The sequence below is a fragment of the Leucoraja erinacea genome, chromosome 4 (genome assembly GCF_028641065.1).
Source record: "Leucoraja erinacea ecotype New England chromosome 4, Leri_hhj_1, whole genome shotgun sequence".
Lineage (NCBI taxonomy): Eukaryota > Metazoa > Chordata > Chondrichthyes > Rajiformes > Rajidae > Leucoraja > Leucoraja erinaceus.
In genome coordinates this window covers 12,473,186-12,499,569 of record NC_073380.1, presented here as the reverse complement: position 1 = coordinate 12,499,569, position 26,384 = coordinate 12,473,186, and the positions used below count along the sequence as shown (strand labels likewise).

General features: G+C 45.3%; 1 protein-coding gene across 2 annotated transcripts in view; it reads right to left on the bottom strand.

The window, feature by feature from the left end:
* Positions 1 to 2,569: 2,569 nt before the first annotated feature.
* The window catches only part of LOC129696154 (probable C-mannosyltransferase DPY19L4), a 65,130-nt gene continuing 41,315 nt past the window's right edge, over positions 2,570 to 26,384 (bottom strand). For both annotated transcript variants that reach the window (XM_055633685.1, XM_055633686.1), the window contains exons 14-19: positions 24,819 to 24,939; positions 24,674 to 24,730; positions 16,744 to 16,826; positions 9,671 to 9,803; positions 6,510 to 6,668; positions 2,570 to 3,515 (exon numbers count right to left, since the gene is read on the bottom strand). In XM_055633685.1, coding sequence (XP_055489660.1) covers positions 3,339 to 3,515; positions 6,510 to 6,668; positions 9,671 to 9,803; positions 16,744 to 16,826; positions 24,674 to 24,730; positions 24,819 to 24,939 — 730 coding nt within the window. In that variant the 3' untranslated portion in view covers positions 2,570 to 3,338. The remainder of the gene's footprint in view (positions 3,516 to 6,509; positions 6,669 to 9,670; positions 9,804 to 16,743; positions 16,827 to 24,673; positions 24,731 to 24,818; positions 24,940 to 26,384) is intronic.

Below are 26,384 nucleotides of genomic sequence, written 5' to 3'. Positions count from 1 at the left end.
CTCAGCCCCCTATTGTACTCCCTGTACACACATGACCGTGTGGCTAGGTTCAGCTCCAACTCAATAATTAAGTTTGCTGATGACACTGTGGTGGTGGGCCTGATCTCAGACAACGATGAGAAGGCCTACCGGGAGGAGGTGACTGATCTAGCACTGGTGCCAGGATAACAGCCTCCGCTTGAACATCAAAAAAACGAAGGAGCTGATCATGGACTTTAGGAGGGCACATCATCCGAGGACGTACACTCCTTTGAGGATAAATGGGGATCCTGTGGATAGGGTGAACTGTTTTAAATATCTGGGAGTCCACATCTCTGAGGATATGACATGGGCATCACACGCCTCAGCACTCGTAAGGCAAGGCAGCGCCTTTACCACCTCAGGCAATTGAGGAAATTCAGAGTGTCTCTGAGGATCCTCCAGTGCTTCTACGCAGCGGCGGTGGAAAGCATCTTGTCCAGAAATATTACCATCTGGTTTGGGAATTACTCCGTCAAGGACAAGAAGGCTCTGCAGAGAGTAGTGTGTTCGGCCGAACGTATTATGGGAACTTCACTTGCCCCCCTGCAGGAACTATACATCAGGAGGTGCAACTCCAGAGCCAACAATATCATGAGAGACTCCTTCCACCCCTGCAACGGACTGTTCCAGCTGCTCCGGTCAGGCAAACACCTCCGTTGCCATACGGTGAGAACGGAGAGGTTGAGGAGTTTCTTCCCAGAGGCCATTCGGACTGTAAACGCCTATCTCACCAGGGACTAACTCTACTGAACGTTTTTCCTTCCATTATTTATTATGTAAAAGAATATGTGTGTTATGATTGTGTTTATAGTTTGTTTGGTTGTTTGTCTTTTGCACAAAGTCCGCGAGCATTGCCACTTTCATTTCACTGCACATCTCGTATGTGTATGTGACAAATAAACTTGACTTGATAAAGATGAGGAAAAACTTTTTCACCCAGAGAGGTGTGAATCTGTGGAATTCTCTGCCACAGAAGACAGTGGAGGCCAATTCACCGATGTATTCAAGAGCGAGTTAGATTTAGCTCTTAGGGCTAACGGAATCAAGGAATATGGGGAGAGAGCAGGAACGGGGTACTGATTCTGGATGATCAGCCATGATCATATTGAATGGCGGTGCTGGCTCCAAGGGACAAATGGCCTACTCCTGCACCTATTGCCTACGTTTCTATGTTTACACTTCCTAATATCTACAGCTTAATCTTTTTCGTCGATGATCAACTGCCTTCAATCCACGAACCGTCAGATAAATCTTCGCAAGAGGGATGTGATAAGTTAAGTCGCAAGCTAACGGGCAGCACAGCAGTTGAGTTGCTGCCTTACAGCACCAGAGACCCGGGTTCGATCCCGATGACTGTTACCCCATGACCTGCGTGGGTTTTCTCCATGATCTTCGGTTTCCTCCCACACTCCAAAGAATGACAAGTTTGTAAGTTAATTGGCTTTGTATAAAAATGTAAATTGTTCTTAGTGTGTGCGTGTGTGTGTGCATGTGCGCTGGCGTGTGTGTGTGTGCGCATGCGTGTAGGACAGCGTTAATGTGCGGGGATTGCTGGTCGGCGCGGACTCGGTGGGCCGTATGGCCTGTTTCCGCGCTGTTTCTCCAAACTAAACTAAACCAACATGAGGCACCTCAATGATCAGCAGAAGCCACCGCCTTGGCTGAATGTCCCAACAGCCCATCTACAGGGTGTCCTTGATCCTTCTCAGCACCCAGTGTTTCGGAAGATGGCACCTAATTAAAAGTGAAACCCTCAAAGTATTTTCTCCCAAACAAAGAATCTAATCTGACAAAACCATTCCTTGGAAATCACGGCTTTCTGTCAACTTGAAAACAACATCCTCTGCAGAATTAAAACCTGGTCCTAATAATTCATTACACAAAGGCATTTACTAATAATCGATTGTACTGTAGATGACATGTGCAAGTACCTTTAACATAGTGACCTCACCACTACTAACCACTCCCCATATCACAAGTATAATTACAACCTCCCCACCCACTGATCTCTCTCTAGTTCCCGTGACAGACCACGTACAGCTAGTGCAGTAATGTATGTACAGTATGAATAAACTGGAGTAAAGCCGCAGAGTGTAAATGACTCTTCTTTACATGTAAAGGTACATGCACATGTCATCTACAATTGTACCAAATGGGATTGGTATATTTTACTGCGCATCTGAATTGCATGGATATTTAAAGTGGAGTGCTCCTGTAGTGTCACAGACGGCTGTGGAGGCCAATTCAATGGATATTTTTAAGGCAGATTCACGGGTTCTTGATTAGTAAGGGTGTCGGGGGTTTCGGGGAGAAGGCAGGAGAATGGGGTTGGGCGGGAAAGATAGATCAGCCACGATAGTAGACTTGATGGGCCGAATGGCCTAATTCTGCTCCTAGAACTTACCAAAATGTGCTACTCCATCAACGAATTAAAACAAAACTACAAGGCATAGCAATGCTCAAAACCAACCTGTTGAGGCATCAGATACTCAGCAGTATGGCCCAGCTCCTCTGTGTGATTGGAATCAAAGAAAGTACTTTTGTAATACCCACAGCAATACTACTCTTTAATAATGTTTATTATGGATTCAAAGATGACTTGAGCTTTGGGCTGAGCTCAGGCACAGAGTACATGTACACCATGCGCAAGTGTTCAAAGTGCAGTGGCTCAAGACCACGTGCTGGTCGGTAAGGCCTGTTATTTATCCAAACCGTACCGTTAATCTTAGCAGCAGATTTAACGGGTTTCCAGTTAACTTTTTGTTTTGTTTAGTTTAGAGATACAGCACGGAAACAGGCCCTTCAGCCCACCGAGTCCGTGCCGACCAGTGATCCCCGCAGCCTAACATTATCCTACACACACACACACACTAGGGACAAATTTATATTTATACCAAAACAATTGACCTACAAACCTGTACGTCTTTGGAGTGTGGGCGGAAACAGAAGATCTCGGAGAAAACCCACGCATGTCACTGGGAGAACGTGCAAACTCCGTACAGACAGTGCCCGCGGTCGGGTTCAAACCTGGGTTTCTGGCGGTGGAAAGCAGCAATTCTATCTCTGCGCCACCTTGCCACCCAAACTTGCTTTAATTGAATTGATGTTTATATTTTAGACTTTCATTCTGGCTAACAGTGCAAGCAGATTTTAGGGGAGAAAAAAAAAAATAAGATGGGCTGATTTTTTTTTTTTTTAAAGTTAAAAAGAAAATAAAGGTTTTTTTTTCCCCCACAAAGGTTCCCGATGCCAAAGGAACACCAAAAATTAAATATATGCAGCAAAAATAAGGTGTCGATTCAAAAGGCTTCAAATCTTCATCGATATTGAAATGATATTAGGGTGTTGATTCTGTACACACGGTAAGACCGGTTCCAATAGACACGCGTGAAATAGTTGATGTAGGGGGAATAGTCCAGCTCAATCTCATGGCAGAATCGTCCATAGAGTGAGAAGGCATAGTTTGTGTCACTGTCATCTTCGTTATGGAGTATCTGCAACAGGAGACACAAAACACCAAAACCTCAGTTACCAACACTACTGAACAAAGAGGGAAGAGCAGAACAGCCAGAAACAAACCAAATAAACAGATATTAAATAAACTTACATCATGTATTGCCTTTCCGCTGAATGTCTAGCAAGCAACAAAAGCTTTTCACCTCACCTCGGTACACATGACAATAAATAAATCCCAAATCTCCAAAAAACAATTATGCAAAAGACCAAAACTATTTGCACGCAAATTATTTTCATTAAATGCACCAAAAAGAGATATTTTATTGTAAACTTCAAATTAGGTCTAATTTATTTATTCCCACCCCCCGCGCCAAACACATTTCATACCATTTTTGAATTAAAGACAACATATTTACAAAACATTATTCATTTTGCTTTAGAAATCACCATAAGCTCCGCTCTTGCAAGCTTTTTTTTGAAGCAGATAGTTTCACATTTCATTTGTCTTGCGTTTAATGGTTTGTGGATTATAAATTTGTGCTTCATCCTTACAACCTCCAACCCTAACAGGAAACAATCTGTCCTTGTTCATAACAGAGATATACACAAAAAGCTGGGGTAACACAGCATCTCTGGAGGAGGGTAACGGGTGACATTTCGGGTTGAGACTCTTCTTCGGACATCTTGCATCTTGCATCCCCTTTCTGGTCTTTCGAGAGCGAAAGGCGGGACCCGGCATAGGGGGCCAAGAATAGAGGGACCCATGGGGGGGGGGGGGTTGCCAACAAAGGGGGGGGGGGGGGCGTGTTGCTGAAAACAAAGGGGGGGTCAGTGGGGGGGGGGGGGAACAAAGGGGGATTCAGTGGGGGGGGGGGGGGGCACCAAGAACGCGGAAGGACCGGGTGGGGGCTGTCAAGAACAAAGGGGGGCACCAAGATCAAGGAAGGACCTGGTGGGGTCCGCCAAGAGCAAAGGGGGGCCCCAGCATGGGAGGGGGGGGGGGGGGGGGGGTGGGGGGCGCAGCATGGGAGGGAGCACCAAGAACAAAGCGGGGGGGGGGGGGGGGGGGGGGGTACAAGAACACGGGGGCACCAAGATCAAGGAAGGACCTGGTGGGGTCCGCAAAGAGCAAAGGGGGGCCCAGCGTGGGGGCCGCCAAGAGTAGAGGGGAGGGACCCAGCAGGGGCCACAGAGAACAAAGAGGGGCCCGGCGGGGGGGCTGTGTGATGGCAGGCCCGGATCGCCGCTGCGTGCAGAAGATAGAACAGCTCGATTCGCTTTTTGTAACATTGTCGGCGCCAGAAACATGACGACACAGCCTCGAGGAGGTCTGCTGTATGATTTTACCACGTTGTATGCAATATAAAACATTTCACTGTACCTCGGTACACGTGACAATCAAATATAATTGAATCAATAGTGAAGGTAAATACTGGAATTTATTTCCAGAGATTTGAAATTGAATAGTGATGATGTTTTATGAATGCCGCACTAAACCACAAAATGCCACACAAAATGTTGCCTTCTTACTTTGTAAACATGGAAGCCTTGAATAAAGTGACAAGAAGGTTTAGGGTTATGACAGTAGTGACTATAGAAATATTGGATGTCCAGTGTAGGAAGGAACTGCAGATGCTGGTTTAGACCGAAGGTAGACACAAGATCTTCCACCGGGTGGCGCCAGCAATGGTTGCCTCGCCAACAGTCTGCCTGTCACTTCCTACTTTGTTGTTTTTTAGTGCGTGTTAAATGTACGTTTTAGTGTTCTTTAGTGTGTTTTATGTGGGGGCGGGGACTTAAAAAAAAAAATCTCTTACCGCAGCGGAGATGCAATTTTTTTCTGTATCGTATCTCCGTCCGCACTGCGGCCTAACATCGTGGAGATGAGGCCTCTGCTGGAGACCGACCGGGAGCTCCAACAGCGGGAACCTGCAGGACTTAACATCACGGAGCCTGCGGGCATTAACATCGTGGAGCTCGCGGTTCCTGGTGGGAGACCGACTTCGGGAGCACCAAGCCGCAGGAGCTTCAACCGCCCCAACGCGGGAGCTTCGATCGCCTCGACTGCGGCTGGCTCGACTGACGCAACATAGTCACACAAAGGGTGGTGGGTGTGTGGCACGGTGGCACAGCGGTAGAGTTGCTGCCTTACAGCGAATGCAGCGCCAGAGACCCGGTTTCGATCCGACTACGGGTGCTGTCTGTACGGAATTTGTACGTTCTCCCCGTGACCTGCATGGGTCTTCAAGTTCAAGTTCAAGTGAGTTTATTGTCATGTGTCCCTGATAGGACAATGAAATTCTTGCTTCGCTTCAGCACAACAGAACATAGTGGGCATTTACTACAAAACAGATCACCATAATATAAATATATACACACATTAATAATCAGAGTTTTGTCCGAGCCAGGTTTAATAGCCTGACGGCTGTGGGGAAGTAGCTATTCCTGAACCTGGTTGTTGCAGTCTTCAGGCTCCTGTACCTTCTACCTGAAGGTATCAGGGAGATGAGTGTGTGGCCAGGATGGTGTGGGTCTTTGATGATACTGCCAGCCTTTTTGAGGCAGCGACTGCGATAAATCTCCTCGAAGGAAGGAAGGTCAGAGCCGTTGATGGACTGGGCAGTGTTTACTACTTCTCTGTCTTCTCCGAGATCTTCGGTTTCCTCCCACACTCCAAAGACGTACAGGTTTGTGGGTTAATTGGTTTGGTAAATGTAAAAATTGTCCCCAGTTTGTGTACAATAATGTCAGTGTGCGGGGATCGCTGGTCGGCGCGGACCTGCTGGGCCGAAGGGGCTAGTTTCCGCCCTGTATCTGAAAAAGGTGGTCGTTGAGGCAGGTACTATTGCAATGTTTAAGAAACATTTAGACTGGTACATGGATAGGACAGGTTTGGAGGGTTGTTGGCCAAACGCGGGCAGATGGGACTAGTGTAGATGGTCGGTGTGGGCCGAAGGACCTGTTTCCACACTGAATCACTCAATCCTCTTAACGAAGCAAAGAGTTGAGAAATAGATATGAAATAAACTTACATGGCCATTTGCAACGTCCACCAGATCCTTAACGCGGCAGCCTTTCACTGGACCCATATCATTACAAATTCCTTCTTCAATAATCACATAATCGGCTTTGTAGGACACGAGGATCATGTAGATATCTTCTGCAGATCTCCTGGAATAGACCTGGTAAATCTAGTGACAAAACAATACATTTTGTTTTTGGAAATGTCTTCATTTCAATTCACGCCATTATACTTTCAAGCAAAACTACAATCTTTCCACCTTCAATTCGGACAATGGCAATTCCTTTAGGGAGAACTTTCTAACGGGCTCTCGACTCTCAGTATTTCATCCAACTGGCAGCTGTTGATAAATGACTGTAGAAAATGTATTGTTATATTATTGAAGACCAGTGTCACAGTGAGGTATTGTGATCATCTAACAAACCTGTCACACCTACTGTTCTTATCGCTAGCCTTTGTTCCATCCATCAGGTCGGCACAGGTGCGTAGCAGGAGGGCTACTGCCTTACAATAGACAATAGGTGCAGGAGTAGGCTATTTGGCCCTTCACGCCATTCAATGTGATCAAGGCTGTTCATCCACAATCAGTACCCCGTTCCTGCCTTCTCCCCATATCCCCTGACTCCGCTATCTTTAAGAGCCCTATCAAGCTCTCACTTGAAAGTATCCAGAGAACTGGCCTCCACCGCCCTCTGAGGCAGAGAATTCCACAGACTCACAAGTCTTCGTGTGAAAAAGTGTTTCCTCATCTCCTTTCTAAATGGCCCTATTCTTAAACTGTGGCCCCTGGTCCCAACATCGAGAACATGTTTCCTGCCTCTAGCATGTCCAAACCCTTAATAATCTTATATGTAATAATCTTGTCCGGGAACATTACCATCTGGTTTGGGAATTGCTCTGCCAAGGACAAGAAGGCTCTGCAGAGAGTAGTGCGTTCGGCCGAACGCACTATGGGAACTTCACTCGCCCCCCTGCAGGAACTATACAACAGGAGGTGCAACTCGAGAGCAAATAAAATCATGGGAGACCCCTTCCACCCCTGCAACGGACTGTTCCAGCTGCTACGGTCAGGCAAACGCCTCCATTGCCATGCGGTGAGAACGGAGAGGTTGAGAAGGAGTTTCTTCCCAGAGGCCATTCGGACTGTAAACGCCTATCTCACCATGGACTAACTCTACTGAACGTTTTTCCTTCCATTATTTATTATGTAAAAGATAATGTGTGTTATGATTGTGTTTATAATTTGTTTGGTTGTTTGGTTGTTTGTCTTTTGCACAAAAGTCCGCGAGCATTGCCACTTTCATTTCACTGCACATCTCGTATGTGTATGTGACAAATAAACTTGACTTGACTTGTTTCAATAAGATCCCCTCTTTATCCACATTAAACTGCATCTTCCCACTCACCCAACGTGTCCAGGTCACCCTGCATTCTCACAGCATCCTCCTCACAGTTCACACTGCCACCCAGCTTTGTGTCATCTGCAAATTTGCTAATGCTACTTTGAATCCCCTCATTTAAATAATTGATGTATATTGTAAATAGCTGCGGTCCCAGCACCGAGCCTTGTGGTACCCCACTAGTCACTGCCTGCCATTCTGAAAGGGACCCGTTAATCCCTATTCTTTGTTTCCTGTCTGCCAACCAATTTTCTATCCATGTCAGTTTTCTATCCATTACAGCGCCACAGAACCGGGTTCAATCCCGACTATGGGTGCTGTCTGTACGGAGTTTGTACATTCCCCCAGTGAGATGTTTTCGGTTTCCTCCCACACTCCAAAGTCATACGGGTTTATAGGTTAATTGGCTTGGTGGAAATGTAAATTGTCCCTAGTGTGTAGGGTAGTGTTAATATGCGGGGATGCAGCACTCTGCGTTTCCCTGTTCAGTCAGATTTACTGCATCGTAACCAGATACGGCCATGGCCATTGGAGACCTTTCAACTATCTTTAATCGGACTTCAATGTTATATCTTTGCACTAAATAATGTATCCTTTATCTGTGCACTGTGGATGGCTTGATTGTATTCTTGTATATTTCTTTTGACTGGATAAAACGCAAACCAAAGGACCCCCTATTGTGTAGGATAGTATTGTGATGGTATTTTGTTGTTTCACATGCTTGATCAATGGTGTTTTATCATTAATGTTTTATTATTATTAATGTTTAGTGTTTTCTGAGATTCATAGCTGTCACTGTATGTCATGTTGTTACTTGTGGGCGGAGCACCAAAGCAAATTCCTTGTATGTGAATACTTGGCCAATAAACCTACTTACTTACTAGTAAGTGCGAGTGTATGAGCATCACAGGTCAGATTGGACCCAGTGGGTTGAATGGCCTGTTTCCATGCTGTATCTTTAAACTAAACCCACCTTATAAAGGTGGGGGTGGAGAGGGTGCATAGGATGTTTACCAGAACGCTGCCTGGATTAGAAGGCATTAGTTATAAGGAGAGTGTAGGAACATCGAAGATAGACACAAAATGCTGGAGTAACTCAGCGGGACTGCTGAATCTCAGTTGTATTCTAACCGAGAACATAAACTATACTTGATCAATGCTCCTCACTTTAGCATTGAATAGTTTAGTTTAGTTTAGAGATACAGTGCAGAAACAGGCCCTTCGGACCACCGAGTCCATGCCGACCAGCGATCCCTGCACATTAACACTATCCTGGGGTGGGAGATTGCATTCGTTGAAACAGGGCGGACCATGTGAAGGTTGCAATCAACCTGGCGTGCACAGTCAAATAAGATCAAATAGAATAAGTTGTCTTACAACTTTAGATTGTGCATGCCATACGCAAGAAGAAGAACACTATCCTACACACACTAGGGGCAATTTACACATCCACCAAGCCAATTAACCTGCAAACCTGTACGGCTTTCGAGCGAGGGAGGAAACCCGAAGATCTGTACGTCCTCCCCGTGACGGCGTGGGTTTGCTCCCAAACTCCGTACAGACAGCACGCACCCGTAGTCGGGATGGAACCCGGGTCTCCGGTGCTGCCAGCGCTGTAAGGCAGCAACTCCACCCTGCCGAATAGTGATGTTAGTCTGCACGGGGGCAAAAGGGTGAGGCAAACATGGGTTCATCTGGTGGCTCGGTAACAGGGTAAAAGAGTCCCGCGTGAAGTGAGGTGCAGCGTGACGAGCCTCAATGAAACACTCACCTCCTCTGTCCGCTTCCTCATATCTTTATCTGAATAGAGAGGGTGCGTGGTCACCGTTCGCCCGGTGCACAGCTTCACCGTGCCCATAAGCTGCATACTGCCCGCAAATACTGCGGCCGTCGGAGTTTGTCTTCTAGGTGAAAAGGTCATGATCAGGATTTTATTTTGTCTTTCCGCTGACCGGTTAGCTTGCAACCAAAGCTTTTCACTGTACGTGACGATAAACTAAACTGAACTTCAAGTACAGAAGTGTTCAAACATACAAACATTGAATATTGGTGTAGTAGGCCATTCGGCCCTTTGACCCAGTACCACCATTCAATATGGTCATGACTGATCATCCAAATTCAGTACACTGTTCCTGCTTTTGCCCCCATATCCCTTGATTCCATTAGCCTCAAGTGCTCTCCCAACACTCTCTTGAAAACATCCAGTGAATTGGCCTCCACTGCATTCTGTGGCAGAGAATTACACAGAGTAACAACTCTCTGGGTAAAAAAGTTTTTCCTCTTCTCAGTGAATAATGGCCCACCCCTTACTCTTAAACTGTGACCCCTGGTTCTGGACTCTCCCAAAATAGAAGCAAAGCCAACCGTAACCTTTCATAAACCAGCACCTTGTGTCGGCAAACTGGTAGAGTTGCTGCTTTACAGCGCCAGAGACCTGGGCTCGATTCCGACTACAGCTGCTGTCTGTTGTGTTAGTACGTTCTCGCTGTGACCATGTGGGCATTCTCTGGGTGCTGCCCCACTCCAAAGACCGACAAGCTTGTAGGCTACTAGGCTTCTGCAAAATTGTATATTGTCCCTAGCGTGTGGGATTGTGTTGGTGTATGGGGTGATCACTGGTTGGTACTGACTCGGTGGGCCAAAGGGGCCGTTTCCACGCTCTGGATCTCTGGAGTCTAAAGTAAAGTCCTTGTAGCCACGTGGGATCTCTCCGATCCTCCACTTTCTTCCCACATCCCCAAAGACGTCTGGGCTTGAATGTCAATTAGCTTCTGTAAACTGACCCTCGCGCGTTCAGGGGGCAGATGAGAAAATGGGAGAACATAAAACCAGCATGAAAGGGTGATCGACGGTCAGCATGGACCCCGTGGGAGGAAGGGCATGTTTCCACGCTGTGTCTCATAGAAACATAAACATAGAAAATAGGTGCAGGAGGAGGCCATTCGGCCCCTCGATTCATTGTGATCATGGCTGATGGTCCCCAATCAATAACCCGTGCCTGCCTTCTCCCCATATCCCTAGATTCCCTAAAGCTCTATCTAACTCTCTCTTCAATCCATCCAGTGACTTGGCCTCAACTGCCCCCTGTGGCAGGGAATCCCACAAATTCACAACTCTCTGGGTGAAATTTTTTTTTCTCACCTCAGTCTTAAATGGCCTCCCCTTTATTCTAAGACTGTGGCCCCTGGTTCTGGACTCGCCCAACATTGGGAACATTTTTCCTGCATCTAGCTTGTCCAGTCCTTTTATAATTTTATACGTTTCTATAAGATCCCCCCCCCCCTCATCCTTCTAAAATCCAGTGAACACAAGCCTAGCCTTTTCAGTCTTTCCTCATATGACAGTCCTGCCATCCCAGGGATCAATCTCGTGAACCTACACTGCATTGTCTCAATCACAAGGATGTCCCTCATAGAAAACGAAACTGACACCTGCTTCCTTTGCCACCAATTCAATTTCCAGAAAATTGATAAGATTTTCAAGAAAACTCCAGTCAGTGGCCGAGGAGAAAAACAACAAAGCTCATACGTTTCAGTAAGGAACAAATACACAAATCTGTATTGGTTGAACGGCTTAAAATTTCTCTTGGGGATAGCTTAAAGTGGTTCACATGCAACTCAAAGTGCAATGTAGCAAAGCATTCTGCCACTTGCTTATCCCCTTACATAATAGACGTTCGTATCCCCGTAACATCAGACAGGTCGCATGTTAAAAGGAGAGAAAGAGAGAGAGAGAAAGAGAAAGGCAAAATGCACCATCCAGGCATTTTCAAAAAGGATAGTCTTCCATTAGCATGAAGATCAAAATTATGGAAATAAGTTGGAATCCTATTTAAAATCCTCTGCCTCCCAGCCAATCCTCAGAGAAAACATTTTAGCAGAGGGATGGTGCCCTTAAATAAAAGTTAGATTCAATTAACAGCATAACAAATTGCTTATGCAAACATTATGCTAAATGGCTCCAAAACATAAAAAGAGTTTGTCACTCATATAGGCTATCTGAAAATAAAATCAGAAAAATAATTTTTGAAATCAGTTCATTAATTTACTTTCGTTTAGTTTAGAGGTATCATGTATTGTCCGCTGACTGGTTAGCACGCAACAAAAGCTTTTCACTATACCTCGGTGGCACGTGACAATAAACTAAACTCAGATACTGCGCGGAAACATTCGGCCTACTGAGTCCGTGCTGACCAGAGATCCCCACACACTAATACCATCCTACACATACTAGGGACAATTTACAATTTTATCAAGCCAATTAGCCTACAAACCTGGAGGCCTTTGGAGTGTGGGAGGAAACCGAAGAAAACCAATGCGGTCACGGGGAGAATGTACAAACGCCGTACAGACAGGTAGAGAACATTCTGACTGGTTGCATCGTGGCCTGGTTCGGCAACTTGAACGGCCAGGTGCGAAATAGACAACAAGAAGTTGTGACCACTGCCCAGTCCATCACCGACTTTGACCACCCCACTGTCGAAGGGATCTATCATAGTCGCTGCCTCAAAAGGGCAGCCAAAATCATCAAAGACCCACACCATCCTGGCCACACACTCATCTCACCACTGCCATCAGGAAGAAGGTATAGAAGCTTGAAAACTGTAACGTCCAGGTTCAGGAACATCTTCTTCCCTACAGCCATCAGGCTATTAAACACCATGAATAAGCTCTGAGCTCTGAACTGCAAAAGACTATATTATTATTGCACTATATTTGTTATTTATTGAACTTTTTCTTTTTTTTCTCTTCCCCCGTTATGTACTATGTTTACATATTCACATATTCTGTTGTGCTGCAGCAAGTAAGAATTTCATTGTCCCATCCCGGACATATGACAATAGAACACTCTTGACTTGACAGCACCCGTATTCAGGATCACACCCAGGTCTCTGCCGCTGTAAGGCACCAAATCTACCGCTGCATCACTGAGCCACCCCCGTTCAAAAGTAGTTCAAAATAAGCGATTCAATATTCCCTGCAAGTTATTTCAGGTTTCAAGATTAATATTCCAAGTGACTGAAATGACTTGAATTGAAAACCTTTCACTGGTCTGTCCAGCTGTTAGCAGTCACAGTGGGTAGATAATGCAATTATTTTGGCTCTTAGACAAGGCGAGATAACATGGTGTAAATGCTTAGTAATGTGCTGCTTTCATGACAAAGTGGAAAGGCAGGCAGCAAATTAAAACAACTATACACCAAAGCTGGAAGCATTCAAGTGAAAGTTGCCGAATCCAGCTGTATGGAGAGTAGGATCTGGTGAAGAGGTACAATTGTGCCCAGTGGCCTCGTCGCTCCAAGCAGGGCACGTGCCAGAGAACTGTGACAGATAATCCCTTTGTCTACCTGAACAAGCAGCTTATACTTAATACACAGTGTACAGCTCTCCATCTGACTTCGGTAACAAGTGAAAGTTTACCGTCTGCCACAAAAGATTGGGTTAAATCCATGTTGCATTCAAAAAGTGGTAATTATATCCGCATTAGTAACAGAGAAACATAGAAAATAGGTGCAGGAGTAGGCCATTTAAATGTCAGCACCGCCATTCAATATGATCATGGCTGATCATCCAAAATCAGTACCCCATTCCAGCTTTCTCCCCCATATCCCTCGATTCCCTTAGCCCTAACAGCTAAATCTAACTCTAAGAGTAGCAAACAAATGACTCACATTTACATTTAGTTTAAAGATATCGCGTGGAAACAAACCTCGTGGCCGCACCGACCAGCGACCAGCGAACTTTGGGAGGAAACCGAAGTTCTCAGAGTAAAAACCCACATGGGTCACGGGGAGAACGTACAAACTTCGTACAGACAGCGCTTGTAGCCAGGATCGATCCCGGATATCTGGCACTGTAATCGCTGTAAGGCAGCAACTCACCCGCTGCGCTGCCCGTAAATAAATTACTTAAACTTGCATTGACTTATTAATCCAAATTCCCTTAATATGTCCTGTTATTGGCTTGCAAACCATAGTGTTCTTGAAAGTATTTAGTCTCCACATATGATAGAAATCAGCTACAGTAGAAATTATTCCTTACAAATATGGTTTGCTCGTTTCCCCCCCCCTTCACTTGGATGGCACGGTGGCACAGCAGTAGAGATGCTGCTTTACAGCGCCAGATATCCGGGTTCGATCCTGACTACGGGTGCTGTCCGTATGGAGTTTGTACGTTCTCCCCGTGACCTGCGTGGGTTCCCTCTGGGTGCTCCGGTTTCCTCCCACACTACAAAGATGTACAGGCTGTGTGCTACCCAAGCAAAATATGAGGTGTTGTTCCTCCAATTTGCGCTGGGCCTCACTCTGACAGTGGAGGAGGCCCAGGACAGAAAGGTCAGTGTGGGAATGGGAAGGGGAGTTAAGGGGCTGTCCCACTGCGGTGACCCAGTTGGCGAATTTAGAGGAGTTTAGGAGAGTTTGAAAAAATGTTATGTAGAAGACCTCCTTCGACTATGTTGAAGACTAGCTTCGACTAGCTACGGGAAAATTGGACACCGAATAGTGGAGAGTGAAGACGACCTCCTTCCACCTCCCTTCGACTATAATGATGACTATCTACGACTACCTTCGACTACCCTCGATTACCTACGACTGACATGCCGACCTACTACGACTAAACCTACGAGTAAAAAAAAGTATCGATTTTTTCCATGGCGATATATTTTTACTCGCGGGCATTTTTCAACATGTTGAAAAATACGCCGCGACCTAGCTGAGGCCTCGAGTACGCGGGGACTACTCTCGAGCATGAAGGAGAGTAACAAAGACCTCCTAGGACCTCGTGTTGACCATGCTGTGGGTACGAGTCGAGGGCAAACTCTTCTAAACTCGCCAATTAGGTCGCCACAGTGGGACAGTCCCTTTAAAGTGTTTGGAAACTGGGACACACTACACACTGTACTGTTCTACGTTCTAGAAATAATTTAGATAATAATATACAAGGCCACATAATCAAATTTCTCAGCAGAATAAGACTAAATGACTTTTGAGGGAAGAAAACAGACATTGTAGGGTTCTATCCCCGACAATTTGGGAGTTGATGGGTGATTTCAACGAAGCATCCAAGATAATAAAGGCTTGAAGGATACAAGCATTGAACTGGATGAATGGAATGCAAAAATCTGTGATCTAACATCATTCAATTTTTATGTGCAGGAAGGAACTGCAGATGTTGGTTTATAACGAAGATAGACACAAAGTGCTGAAGTAACTCAGCAGGACAACCAGCATCTCTGGAGAAAAGGGAAAGCATTTTTAATTGGTTTTTGCAATCTAAAATTCAGAAGCCCAGAAGCACAAACTTCGTCTTCTTCTTGCGAATGAAACATAAGCCAAAGGAATAGTTAGATCTCAAGCCGGGTGTTGAGCAGCCAGGTTGTTGTCTCAGCGTCAATGTCTGCCAGGCCCTGAGCTCCATTTGGTGGGTGGTAGAGTTGTGAGACTAGAGGCTAATATTTAAATGAAATTGAGAAACACATCTACATTCAAAGGGTGCTAGAGATGTGAAACACTTTATCCACAAACAGCAACTAATGCAAGGTCAATTTTTAATCTAGACTGATGGATCTTCATAACCAAACACCTCAGGAGGTACAGAGCAACTGCAGACATGTGGAATTAGGTGGGACAGGCAGGAAGAGTCAAGTCAAGAGAGTTATATTGTCATGTGTCCCAGATAGAATAATGAAATTCTTACTTGCTGCAGCACAGCAAAATATGTAAACATAATACAAACCAGAAGATACAAGTTCAGTGTGTCTATAGACCATATATACACAATAAATTAACAGATATAGTGCAATAATAATAATAATAATAGATTGATATTGTTCCAAGCTTATTTAATGTTGTGTTTAATAGCCTGATGGCTGTGGGGAAGAAGTTGTTCCTGATCTGGATGTTACAGATTTCAAGCTCCTGTACCTTCTTCCCAAAGGCAACGGCGAAATGAGTGAGTGGCCAGGATGGTGTGGGTCCTTGATGATGTTGGCAGCCTTTTTGAGGCAGCGACTGCGATAGATCCCTTCGATGGTGGGGAGGTCAGAGCCGGTGATGGACTGGGCAGTGTTTACTACTTTTTGTAGTCTTTATCGCTGCTGGACGTTCAAGTTGCCGAACCAGGCCACAATGCAGCCAATCAGTATGCTCTCTACTGTGCACCTGTAGAAGTTCGAGAGACCCTTCAATCTTCAGACATTAGTCTGAAGAAGGGTCTCGACCTGAAACGTCACCCATTCCTTCTCTCCAGAGATGCTGCCTGTCCCGTTGATTTACTCCAGCTTTTTGTGTCTATCTTTGATTTAAACAAGCATCTGCAGTTAGCTCCTACACATGTGGAATAGGCCACAGTTAAACCATGCCCTGACTGAATGGCTCAAATAGTATGCCCCTGTTCAAGAATACCATAATTTGCAATATCTTAAAATTTTGAATTTGTTAACAAATTAATTAGTTGTTAGTTTTAGAGATACAGCTTGGAAACAGGCCCTTCGGCCCACCGAGTCCACCTGAACACTAGTTATATCTACACACTGGGGACAATTTACAGAAGCCAATTAACCTACAAACTTGCACGTGTGGGAGGAAACTGGAGCACCCGGAGAAAATCCACGCGGTCTCAGGGAGAACGAACAAGCTCCATGCAGACAGCACCTGTAGTCAGGATTGAACCCATGTCTCTGGCACTGTGAGGCAGCAACTCTACTGCTGCGCCACCGTGCCGCTCTGAGATTCACGATACCATTGTCACTGACACTTGCCCATTGGAGCTTGGTGGACAGTGCGAATCCAAGCTCCCCAGCACAGACTTTAAAAAATAAAATTGTAGGAATGTAACAACTTACTTGATCCAGTTCATCAGCTCGACAGTATCTGAATCATAAAACTCCTGCAGCTCAGACAGCTCGCTCATTACATCTGGAAAGAACTGAAGTTCAAGTAATATTACAACTTAAACATATAGAGTTCAGCAAAACAAACAGAAGCAAGTGTAAAGTTCATGCTCATAATAGGAGCAAAATTAGGTCATTCAGCCCATCAAGTCTACTCCGCCATTCAATCATACCCGATCCATCTTTCCCTCTCAACCCCATTCTCCTGCCTTCTCTCCATAACCCCTGACACCTGTACTAATCACAAATATATCTATCTCTGCCTTAAAAATATCCACTGACTTGGCCTCCACAGGCCCAGCTCAGCCTGTGGACTTTGGAAGCCGCGGTTTCCGGTAGAAAGCGGCAGATTCGGAGGCTCTGGGCCGCTGAGAGTGTTCGAGGGCCTGAAACATCGGGCCTGTAACGGCGACTGCGGAGGCGTCAATAGGCCCCGAACACGGGTGAACAGAGGAAGAGGACTAAACTTTGGTGCCTTCCCTCACAGTGGGAAACGTTGATTCCGCTGTGGGGGGGGATGTGTTTTACGTTTTATGTTAAATTATAAAGTGTTGTGTTTATCTTATTTGTGTGCTGCATGGTAACTCAAATTTCACTGCACCAGTTGGACAATAAATGCCCTTTGTCCTTCTGTGGATACGACTCTGGCATAGAGGCATGATTTTAGCATAGTTAACCTTCTCCAGAAGGCAATGGTGTAACAAAGGCATCAGAATTTCTTTAAAGAGAGCAGGTACAAGACACTAAAAAATGTGTAGTTCATTAGGTCATGTCATAGGAGCAGAACTAGTCCAAATGTGGCCAAAAATCTTAATACAGAATGAGGGGGGTCCCCATTGAAACGCACTGAATAGTGAAAGGCTTGGATAAAGTGGATGTGGTTAAGGTCATAGGTGATGGGAGAAGAATTAGGCCATTCGCCCCATCGATTCTACTCCGCCGTTCAATCATGGCTGATCTATCTCTCCCTCTCAACCCCATTCTCCTGCCATCTCCCTAGACAGGTTATTCAACTGTATCACAGCAGAGGGACAAAGATTCCAAGGTGTGTAGGAAAAAACTGCAGATGCTGGTTTAAATCGAAGGTAGACACAAAATGCTGGAGTGACTCAATTGGACAGGCAGCATCTCTAGAGAGAAGGAATGGGTGACGTTTCGGGTCGAGAACCTTCTGTCCAAAGAAGGGTCCGACATGAAACGTCATCCATTCCTTCTCTCCAGAGATGCTGCCTGTCCCGCTGAGTTACTCCAGCATTTTGTGTCCACCAAAGAGTCCAAGGTGGTGCCCAAACCAGGCGGCTCTGTGCGCGAGTCATAGAAGTGGATCTGTAATCACTCTTTACAGTCGCTCCACTATATTACATCTCTACTCCCACAGCAGCATTTCGAGCTTTAACTTGTTCATCTCCTCTCTACCATCCACCCCACTGGAGACCAAACTATCTTTAACTGGACTTTATCTTGCACTAAATATTATACCCTTTATCACAGAAACATGGAAAATAGGTGCAGGAGTAGGCCATTCGGCCCTTCAAGCCAGCACCGCCATTAAATAAGATCATGGCTGATCATCCAAAAGCAGTACCCCATTCCTGCTTTTTCCCCCACATCCCTCAATTCCGTTAGCCCCAAGAGCTAAATCAACTTTCTCTTGAAAGCATCCAGTGAATTGGCCTCCACTGCCTTCTGTGGCAGAGAATTCCACAGATTCACAACTCTCTGGGTGAATTCCACAGATTCACAACTCTCTGGGTGAAATTTTTTTTCCCATCTGTGAATCTGTGGAACATCAGAAGGCAGTGGAGGTCAAAAAATAGTTGTTGCCCACGCAGTCATGTACCTGCACACTGTAAATGGCTCAATTGTAATCACGTATGATCTTTCCACTGACTGGTTAGCACGCAATAAAAGCTTTTCACTGTACCTCAGTACACGTGACAACAAACTAAACTATAACTCAAACAATTGGGGAGTTCAGGCAAGAATACGTGACTAATGCAAATAGAAACATCTCCTTTTTGTAAGTAATTGGGTGCATCCGATCCAAAGCTGTCCATTGCTAAAAGCAATGCAGGTTTTCTTGCAATCTTAAGCAAGCCCACTGTCTCCATCCGCAGTTTCCCAATCTGCAATGTACTTTCAACAGGATTATATATTGCTATATAACACATTGCAGCTGGTAGAGCTGCTGCCTAACAGTGCTAGAGCCCCAGGTTCGATCTTGATCTTGGGTTCTATTTGTGTGGAGTTTGCATGTTTTCCCTTTGACCATTTGGGTTTAGTTTAGAGATACAGCGCAGAAACAGGCCCTTCGGCCCACTAGGTCCACGCCGACCAGCGATCTCCGCACATTAACACTATCTACAAATGCGAGGGTCAATTAATTTTACACATACATCGAGCCAATTAACCTACATCCCTACAAACTCCGTACAGACAGCACCCGTAGTCAGGACCGAACCTGGGTCTCTGGTGCTGCGAGTGCTGTAAGGCAGCAACTCTTCCTCTGCGCCGTCTTCAAGACATGTGGATTCGTAGGTACGTAGGAAATGGATGAGAAAATAGTGCATCGTAGAACTAGTGTGAACGGGTGATCAATCGATTGGAATATGGAGAATGGAAAAATGTCCATTGGCCCACCGGGTCCACACCAGCCACCGATCACCCATTCACACTAGTTCTATGTCCGTTCCCTACAGGAGGGGCTATTTACAGGGGGCCAATTAACCTAAAAACTGCAGGTCTTTGTGAAGTGGGAGGAAACCGGAGCACTCGGAGGAAACCCACATGGTCACGGGGAGAACGTGCACACTCCACACAGACAGAACCCGGGTCTGTGGTGCTGCGAGGCAGCGGCTCTGCCGGCTGTGCCACCGCGCCGCTCAATGGTCAGGGTGGACTCGGCAGTGTTACCATGCTGTATCGGCAAAACTAAAACGCTATTCTCATACAACACAATAATCTCAAAAGCCCTGGAATATTCAGCCAGCGGTAAAATAGGAACGCTTGCCACCGGCTTTGGAGGAAGGTTTATTTACAGGATGTAAAGAAATCTGTGGCAAGAATGTGGCGATCCCGACTACGGGTGCTTGTCTGCACGGCGTTTGTACGTTCTCCCCGTGACCCGCGTGGATTTTCTCCGAGAACTCCAGTTTCCTCCCACACTCCAAAGACGTACTAGGTATGTAGGTTAATTGGCTTGGCATAAATGTAAATTGTCCCGTGTGAGTGTGTGTGTGTAGGGTAGTGTTAATATGCAGGGATCGCAGGTCGGCGCGGACTCAGTGGGCCGAAGGGCCGCACTGTACCTCTGTGTATCTCTGTAAGAATGTGCCTGGAAGATGGAGCATGCAATGGCCTTTTATTATAGAAAAGAAAAAAAGATGAATTGAACAAAATTCAATTTCACACAGAGGAGATCAAGCTTGTGATTCTTCCAGGTGAAGTCATGTCAATCGTGAAATTAGACCAGGCACTAATTGGCTGCGATTCTTGTAAAGTGCATCTGCTCCTTAAATAATTAATTTAACAGAACATCAGGGCTGCTACCAAAGTCCAAGAGTGTGCTACAACTGACAGGGATACTTGGTCATTTTCTTGTCGAGATCCTACCTTTGGAACGGCCGTCGAGAGAAGTGTGGAAAATGTGGTCAAAAATCCGACGGTAATAAGTGATAGGAACAGAATTAGGCCATCCGGCCCATCAAGTCAACTCCGCCATTCAATCATGGCTGATCTATCGCTCCCTCCTAACACCATTCTCCTGCTTTTTCCCCATAACCCCTGACATCCGTACATTACTCTTACATTAATACAGGATGCCACATTACTCATCTGAAAGCCTGGTTAGTTTAGTTTAGTTTGGAGATACAGCACAGAAACAGGCCCTTTGGCCCACCGAGTTTGGCTCTTGGGCCCGGCGATCCCCATACACTCGCACGATCCTCCACACTACGTTCCCTCATTTGTACGTTCTCCCCATGATCTGTGTGTGTTTTCTCAGAGATCTTCGGTTTCCTCCCACACTCCAAAGATGTACATGTTTGTAGGTTAATTGGCTTGGTATAAATGTGAAATTGTCTCCTGTGTGTGTAGGATAGTGTTAGCGTGCGAGGAATCGCTGGCCGGTGCGGTCTCGGAAGGCCGAAGGGCCTGTTTCCCTGCTGTATCTCTAAACTAAAGCCAAACTAGGGACAATTTACAATCTTTACTGAAACCAATTAGCCTACAAACTTGTGCGTCTTTGGAGTGTGGGAGGAAACCGGAGATCCCGGAGAAAACACACGCAGGCCGGGGGAAGAACATGCAAACTCCGTACATACAGCACCCATAGTCAGGATTGCACCTGGGACTCCGGCGCTGTAAGGCAGCAACTCTACCGCTGTGCCACCGTGCCACCCGTACTATGTCCATACCCATCCAGTACCTGGACAAGGTATGGCTGGAAGCTGTGGGAAACCTGTACTTGGACATAGACCCAAGTCCTAAAGGGCCTGTCCCACTTGCGCTTCATGTCGCAGGGTGATGCCTGTATGGTCGTGAATAGTCGCCCAAAGAGTCTTACCTTGTTCTGGACGCCGCTGGATTTTCAACATGTTGAACATTTTTGGCGACCTGCTGCGACTATGACGGGTGCAGGCAAGTCGCCGGATAAAAAAATTGCATAAAAGGCCCTGAATCCACACTGAGTGACTAGTAATGCTGTACAATGCCTTATATAATGCAAAGTAGTATCACCTCTGAAGCAACTATATCGGGGCACTGTGAACACTTTTTATGTTTTATGTATTGTTTTTAAATAGAAAATAAAATCATAGTTCATAAGTCTTAGGAGCAGAATTAGGCCATTCTGCCTTCTCCCTATAACCCTTGCCACCCTTACTAATAAACAATCTGTCATTCTCTGACTAACACTTTTTTTTTAACTAGTACGGGTGTCAGGGTTTCTGGAGAAAAGGCAGGAGAATGGGGTTAAGAGGGAAAGATAGACCAGCCATGATTGAATGGTGTAGACTTAATAGGCCGAATGGCCGAATTCTGCTCCGAGAAGATGTGAACTTAGGTAAAATGGCCTCCACAGCCGTTCATGGTAATGAATGCCACAGATTCACCACTTTGTGACTAAAGAAATTCCTCCTCACCTCCTCATGTCCTTTTATTATGAGGCTGCACCCTCTAGTCCTAGACTCTCCCACTAGTGGAAACATCCTCTCCACGTCCACTCTATCCAAACCTTTAACTATTCGGTATGTGAAGTGGGCGCATGTGCGCATGTGCGGAGCTCTTCTAGTGTGTGCGCATGCGCAGGACATTTCTAGAGTGTGCGCATGCGCGGGACGTTTCAGGAGTGCGCATGCACAGGACATTTCGGGAGTGTGCGCATGTGCAAAGTATTTCGGGCGGGAAAAGCCTGCAGAATCAGCCATGTTTGCCAGACGTTTCTGAGTTTGTGTATTGCAGAAATAAGTTGCTTAAAGCTTAAATAAAGTTAAGTTAATTACAAGTAGTGAAAGTTTCATTTATCTCACAACAGTATGTTTCAATGAGGTACCCCCTCATCCTTCTAAACTCCAGTGAGTGCAGGCCCAGTGCTTTCAAAAGCAACCAGTGCCATCCTAGTTTTTAAATAATATGTAATAACTTGATTGTTTTCCTGTGCATTCTTCGGGAACGCTTCTGACCCGTTTGGCTATTCAGTTTAAAATCGTACACCGGTCAAAAGGTTTCCACATTTCTCAAATTCCACTCACAAAATGCCTCTCCTTAAAACAAGACAAAAAGTGGAAGGGTGAAGATTTTGGGGGAAGGAAACCAAGAGCATGACAAATGGGAGCTGCCGAGAGGTGAGCAATGAAATTTGGAGATGATCATAGATCAGCCATGATTGAAGGGTGTAGTACACTTGATGGGCCGAATAGCCTCACTCTACTATTACTGTTTGTTAGGACCGCCACTCTCTAGTTGCTGAGTGGATGGTTCAGTTGATAACAGCTGGGAAGAAACTGTCTCTGTGTCTGGAGGTGTGCATTTTCACACTTTTGCACCTCTTGCCGGATGGGAGAGGGGAGAAGACGGAGTGGCAGTGGATGAGATTGGTCCTTGATTATGCTGGTGGTATTGCTGAGGCAGCAGGAAGTGGAGATGGGGGTCAATGGAAGGGAGGTTGGTTTGCATTATAGCCCTTGTTTTCAAAGTCCTTAAGACAATATTTGCCTCTCGCTATCAATTCCTTCAAATTTAGATACCTGCATTCTTCCAGTTCCAATGGAGGGGTGTGTGGGAAGGAACTACAGGTGCTGGTTTGCACTGAAGATAGAAACAAAATGCTGGAGTAACTCAGCGGGACAGGCAGCATCTCTGGAGAGAAGGAATGGGTGACGTTTCGGGTTGAGACCCTTCTTCAGCCCAGGGTCTCGACCTGAAACGTCACCCATTCCTTCTCCCCAGTGGAGGACAGCAAATATCTAAAATTGAAAGAAATTAGAGGGAGAGGCAAATATTGTGTAAGGAATATGAAAAATAAGGATGAGATTGATTAGTGCAGGTGCCAGGGGTCATGGGGAGGAAAAATGGGTTAGATGGGGAGAGAGATAGATCAGCCATGATCGAAAGGCAGAGTAGACTTGATGGGCCGAATGACCTATTTCTGCTCCTATCCCTTATGACATGAGAATTATAAAAGTTCGGGTCTCTTGATCATAAGGTCATAAGGGGTAGGATAGCTCATTGGAGACCCTCGGACTATCTTTAATCGGGCTTTACTGGACTTTATCTTGTACTAAACTTTATTCCCTTTGCCCTGTATCTGCACAGCTTGGACGGCTTGTTTGTAATCATGTATCTATAGTCTTTCTGCTGAATGGATGTCATACAACAAAAAAGCTTTTTGCTGAGCCTCGATACACTTGACAATAATCAAAACTATAATTTCAAAACAATCTTATCAACATAGTTAAAGCACCGAGTTAGAAATGTGCTAACATTTGTTATACTGATTGTATTGGGAAGGGTGATTATCGGGTGATGGGTTGTATATATAAGACCACCCGGCTAGAACGGCCAGGAACATCGGGCCTCCGTTGAGGCAACAGCGGTGGCCTTAATAGGCCTGACTTTTGGGAGAACTGGGGTTGGGGACTGGACTTTTGTGCCTTCCCCCACAGTGGTAACCACTGTGGGGGGATGATTTTTCTGTGTGTAAGGTACTTTGTTAGTCTGTGTCCAAGATGGCTGTCGGAAGGGAGATTGGACGCTGGCGCGCTTTAGCTGCCGCTGCTCTCTTTTCACGTTGTGCTTTTTTTGATTTTTTGATTTTGTGTCTTTGGAGTGATTTCTATCTTTAATTTGTGTATTGATGATGTCCTTATTATTTATTTTTCTCCGACTGCATGTTTTTTTTTCTCTTCTGTTTAATATTTGTAAGGTGACCTTGAGATTTGAAAGGCGCCTGAAAATAAAATTTATTATTATTATTATTATTATTATTATTATTATTATATGTGACTAAGATACTGTATAGTATAGGAGGGGTTTATCTTATCTTTTTTCTTTCTCTCTTTTTTGTATGGCTGTAAATATTTGATTAGTGTATAAATGTAAATAATTTTGTGTACATATTGTGGCTGGTGTCCATATGGTGTACATATAGCTGCTAAAGCTGTATAAGATAATTATAAGCAGTTGAATAAGGGGTGGGAATTAATAAGCTTTGGCTTCTTCCTGCTCCCTTTTCGGACACATACGATTTAATTTATTTATAGATATTGTTCATGATACTTTATAAATATTCTTGTTTTGTTTTTTGTATGCTGTTTCACACTTGCTTTTTATTCTTTTATTTTGTTCGAAATAAAGAATTAAATAAAAATAATAAAATACTCACATCCTTCCAAATGCTGAATGCTATTATTGTTGGAACTGCAGTGCTCAATACAAGAGCCTAAAATTGGGGGGAAAAAAAGTACTTTAGTAGACACATATTAAGAGCGTGTGAGGTGCAGTGATCTCGAGGGACGTTGTGAACTCACCAGAAGCAATGGAGGCACTGTTCTCAGCCGCAACCACTTAAACACAGTCATCCATAGCTCAGGGGAACATACACCAAAGGCTGCAAACATGCAGGCATACGGGGTCCATAAATACTTCAGGCTGTGAAGGTACAAAATGCAGCAAGCGTTATTCATGAATTAAAGAGTCATACAGCACGGAAACAGGCCCTTCGGCCCTAACTTATCCATGCCGATCAAATCAAGATGTCCCATCTACGCGAGTCCCATTTCCCCACGCTTGGCCCTTATCCCTCTAAACCTTTCCTATCCATGTACCTGTCCAAATATCTTTTGAATGTTGTTATAGTACCTGCCTCATCTACCTCCTCTGGCAAACGTTGCCTATTCCCTTCGCTCCATAGATGCTGCCGCACCCGCTGAGTTTCTCCAGTACTTTTGTCTACCTTCGTTACATACATCCACCACCCTTTGTGTGAAAACGTTGCCCGTCAGGTTCCTATTTAATCTTCCCCCCCCTCCCCCTCACCTTAAACCTATGCCTTCTAGTTCTGGATTCCCAGCTCTGGACAAAAGACTGCATTCACCCTATTTAATCCCCTCATGATTTTACACACCTCTATTGGGGCACCCCGTAGCTTCCTGTGCTCCAGGGAATAAAGTCCTTCCTTGCCCAATCTCTCTCTATAGCTCAGGCTCTCTAGTCCTGGCAACATTCTCATTACATCCTTGTTTTATATTAACTGCAGGATCAAGCTTCATTAACAGATACTTTACAATAAACTTAGCAGTATACGCCCCTTACTGTGAACAACATTTTACATTTGGGGAAATGTAGCTCAATAGCACCACCACATGTCCACAAATGGAAATAATACCCTCTGTTGGAAATTATATTTAACACGCTCTAATAGACATATGTTGGACTTCACCTTAAACCTATGTCCTCTAGTCCTCATTTCCCCTACTCTGGGAAAGAGATAGGTTTGTTTTTTTTTAATTTAAAAGGCCTGGCCTGAACTGCTCAAATTCCTCCATAGAGTCATAGAGTGATACATTGTGGAAACAGGCCCTTCAGCCTAACTTGCCCACACCAGCCAACAATGTCCCAGCTACACTAGTCCCACTTGCCTGCACTTGGTCCATAACCCTCCAAACCGGTCCTATCCATGTACCTGTCCAACTGTTTCTTAAACGATGGGACAGTCCCAGCCTCAACTACCTCCTCTGGCAGCTTGTTCCATACACCACACTCTCTTTGTGAAAAAGTTACCCCTCAGATTCCTATTAAATCTTTTCCCCTTCACCTTGAACCTATGTCCTATAGTCCTCGATTCCCCTACTCAGGGTGAAAGACTCTGTGCATCTTCCCGAACTATTCCTCTCATGATTTTGTACACCTCTATAAGATCATCCCTCATCCTTCTACACTCCATGGAATAGAGACCCAGCCTACTCAACCTCCCCCTATAGCTCACACCCTCTAGTCCTGGCAACATCCTCGTAAATCTTGTCTGAACCCTTTCCAGCTTGACAATATTTTTCCTATAACATGGTGCCCAGAACTGAACACAATATTCTAAACGC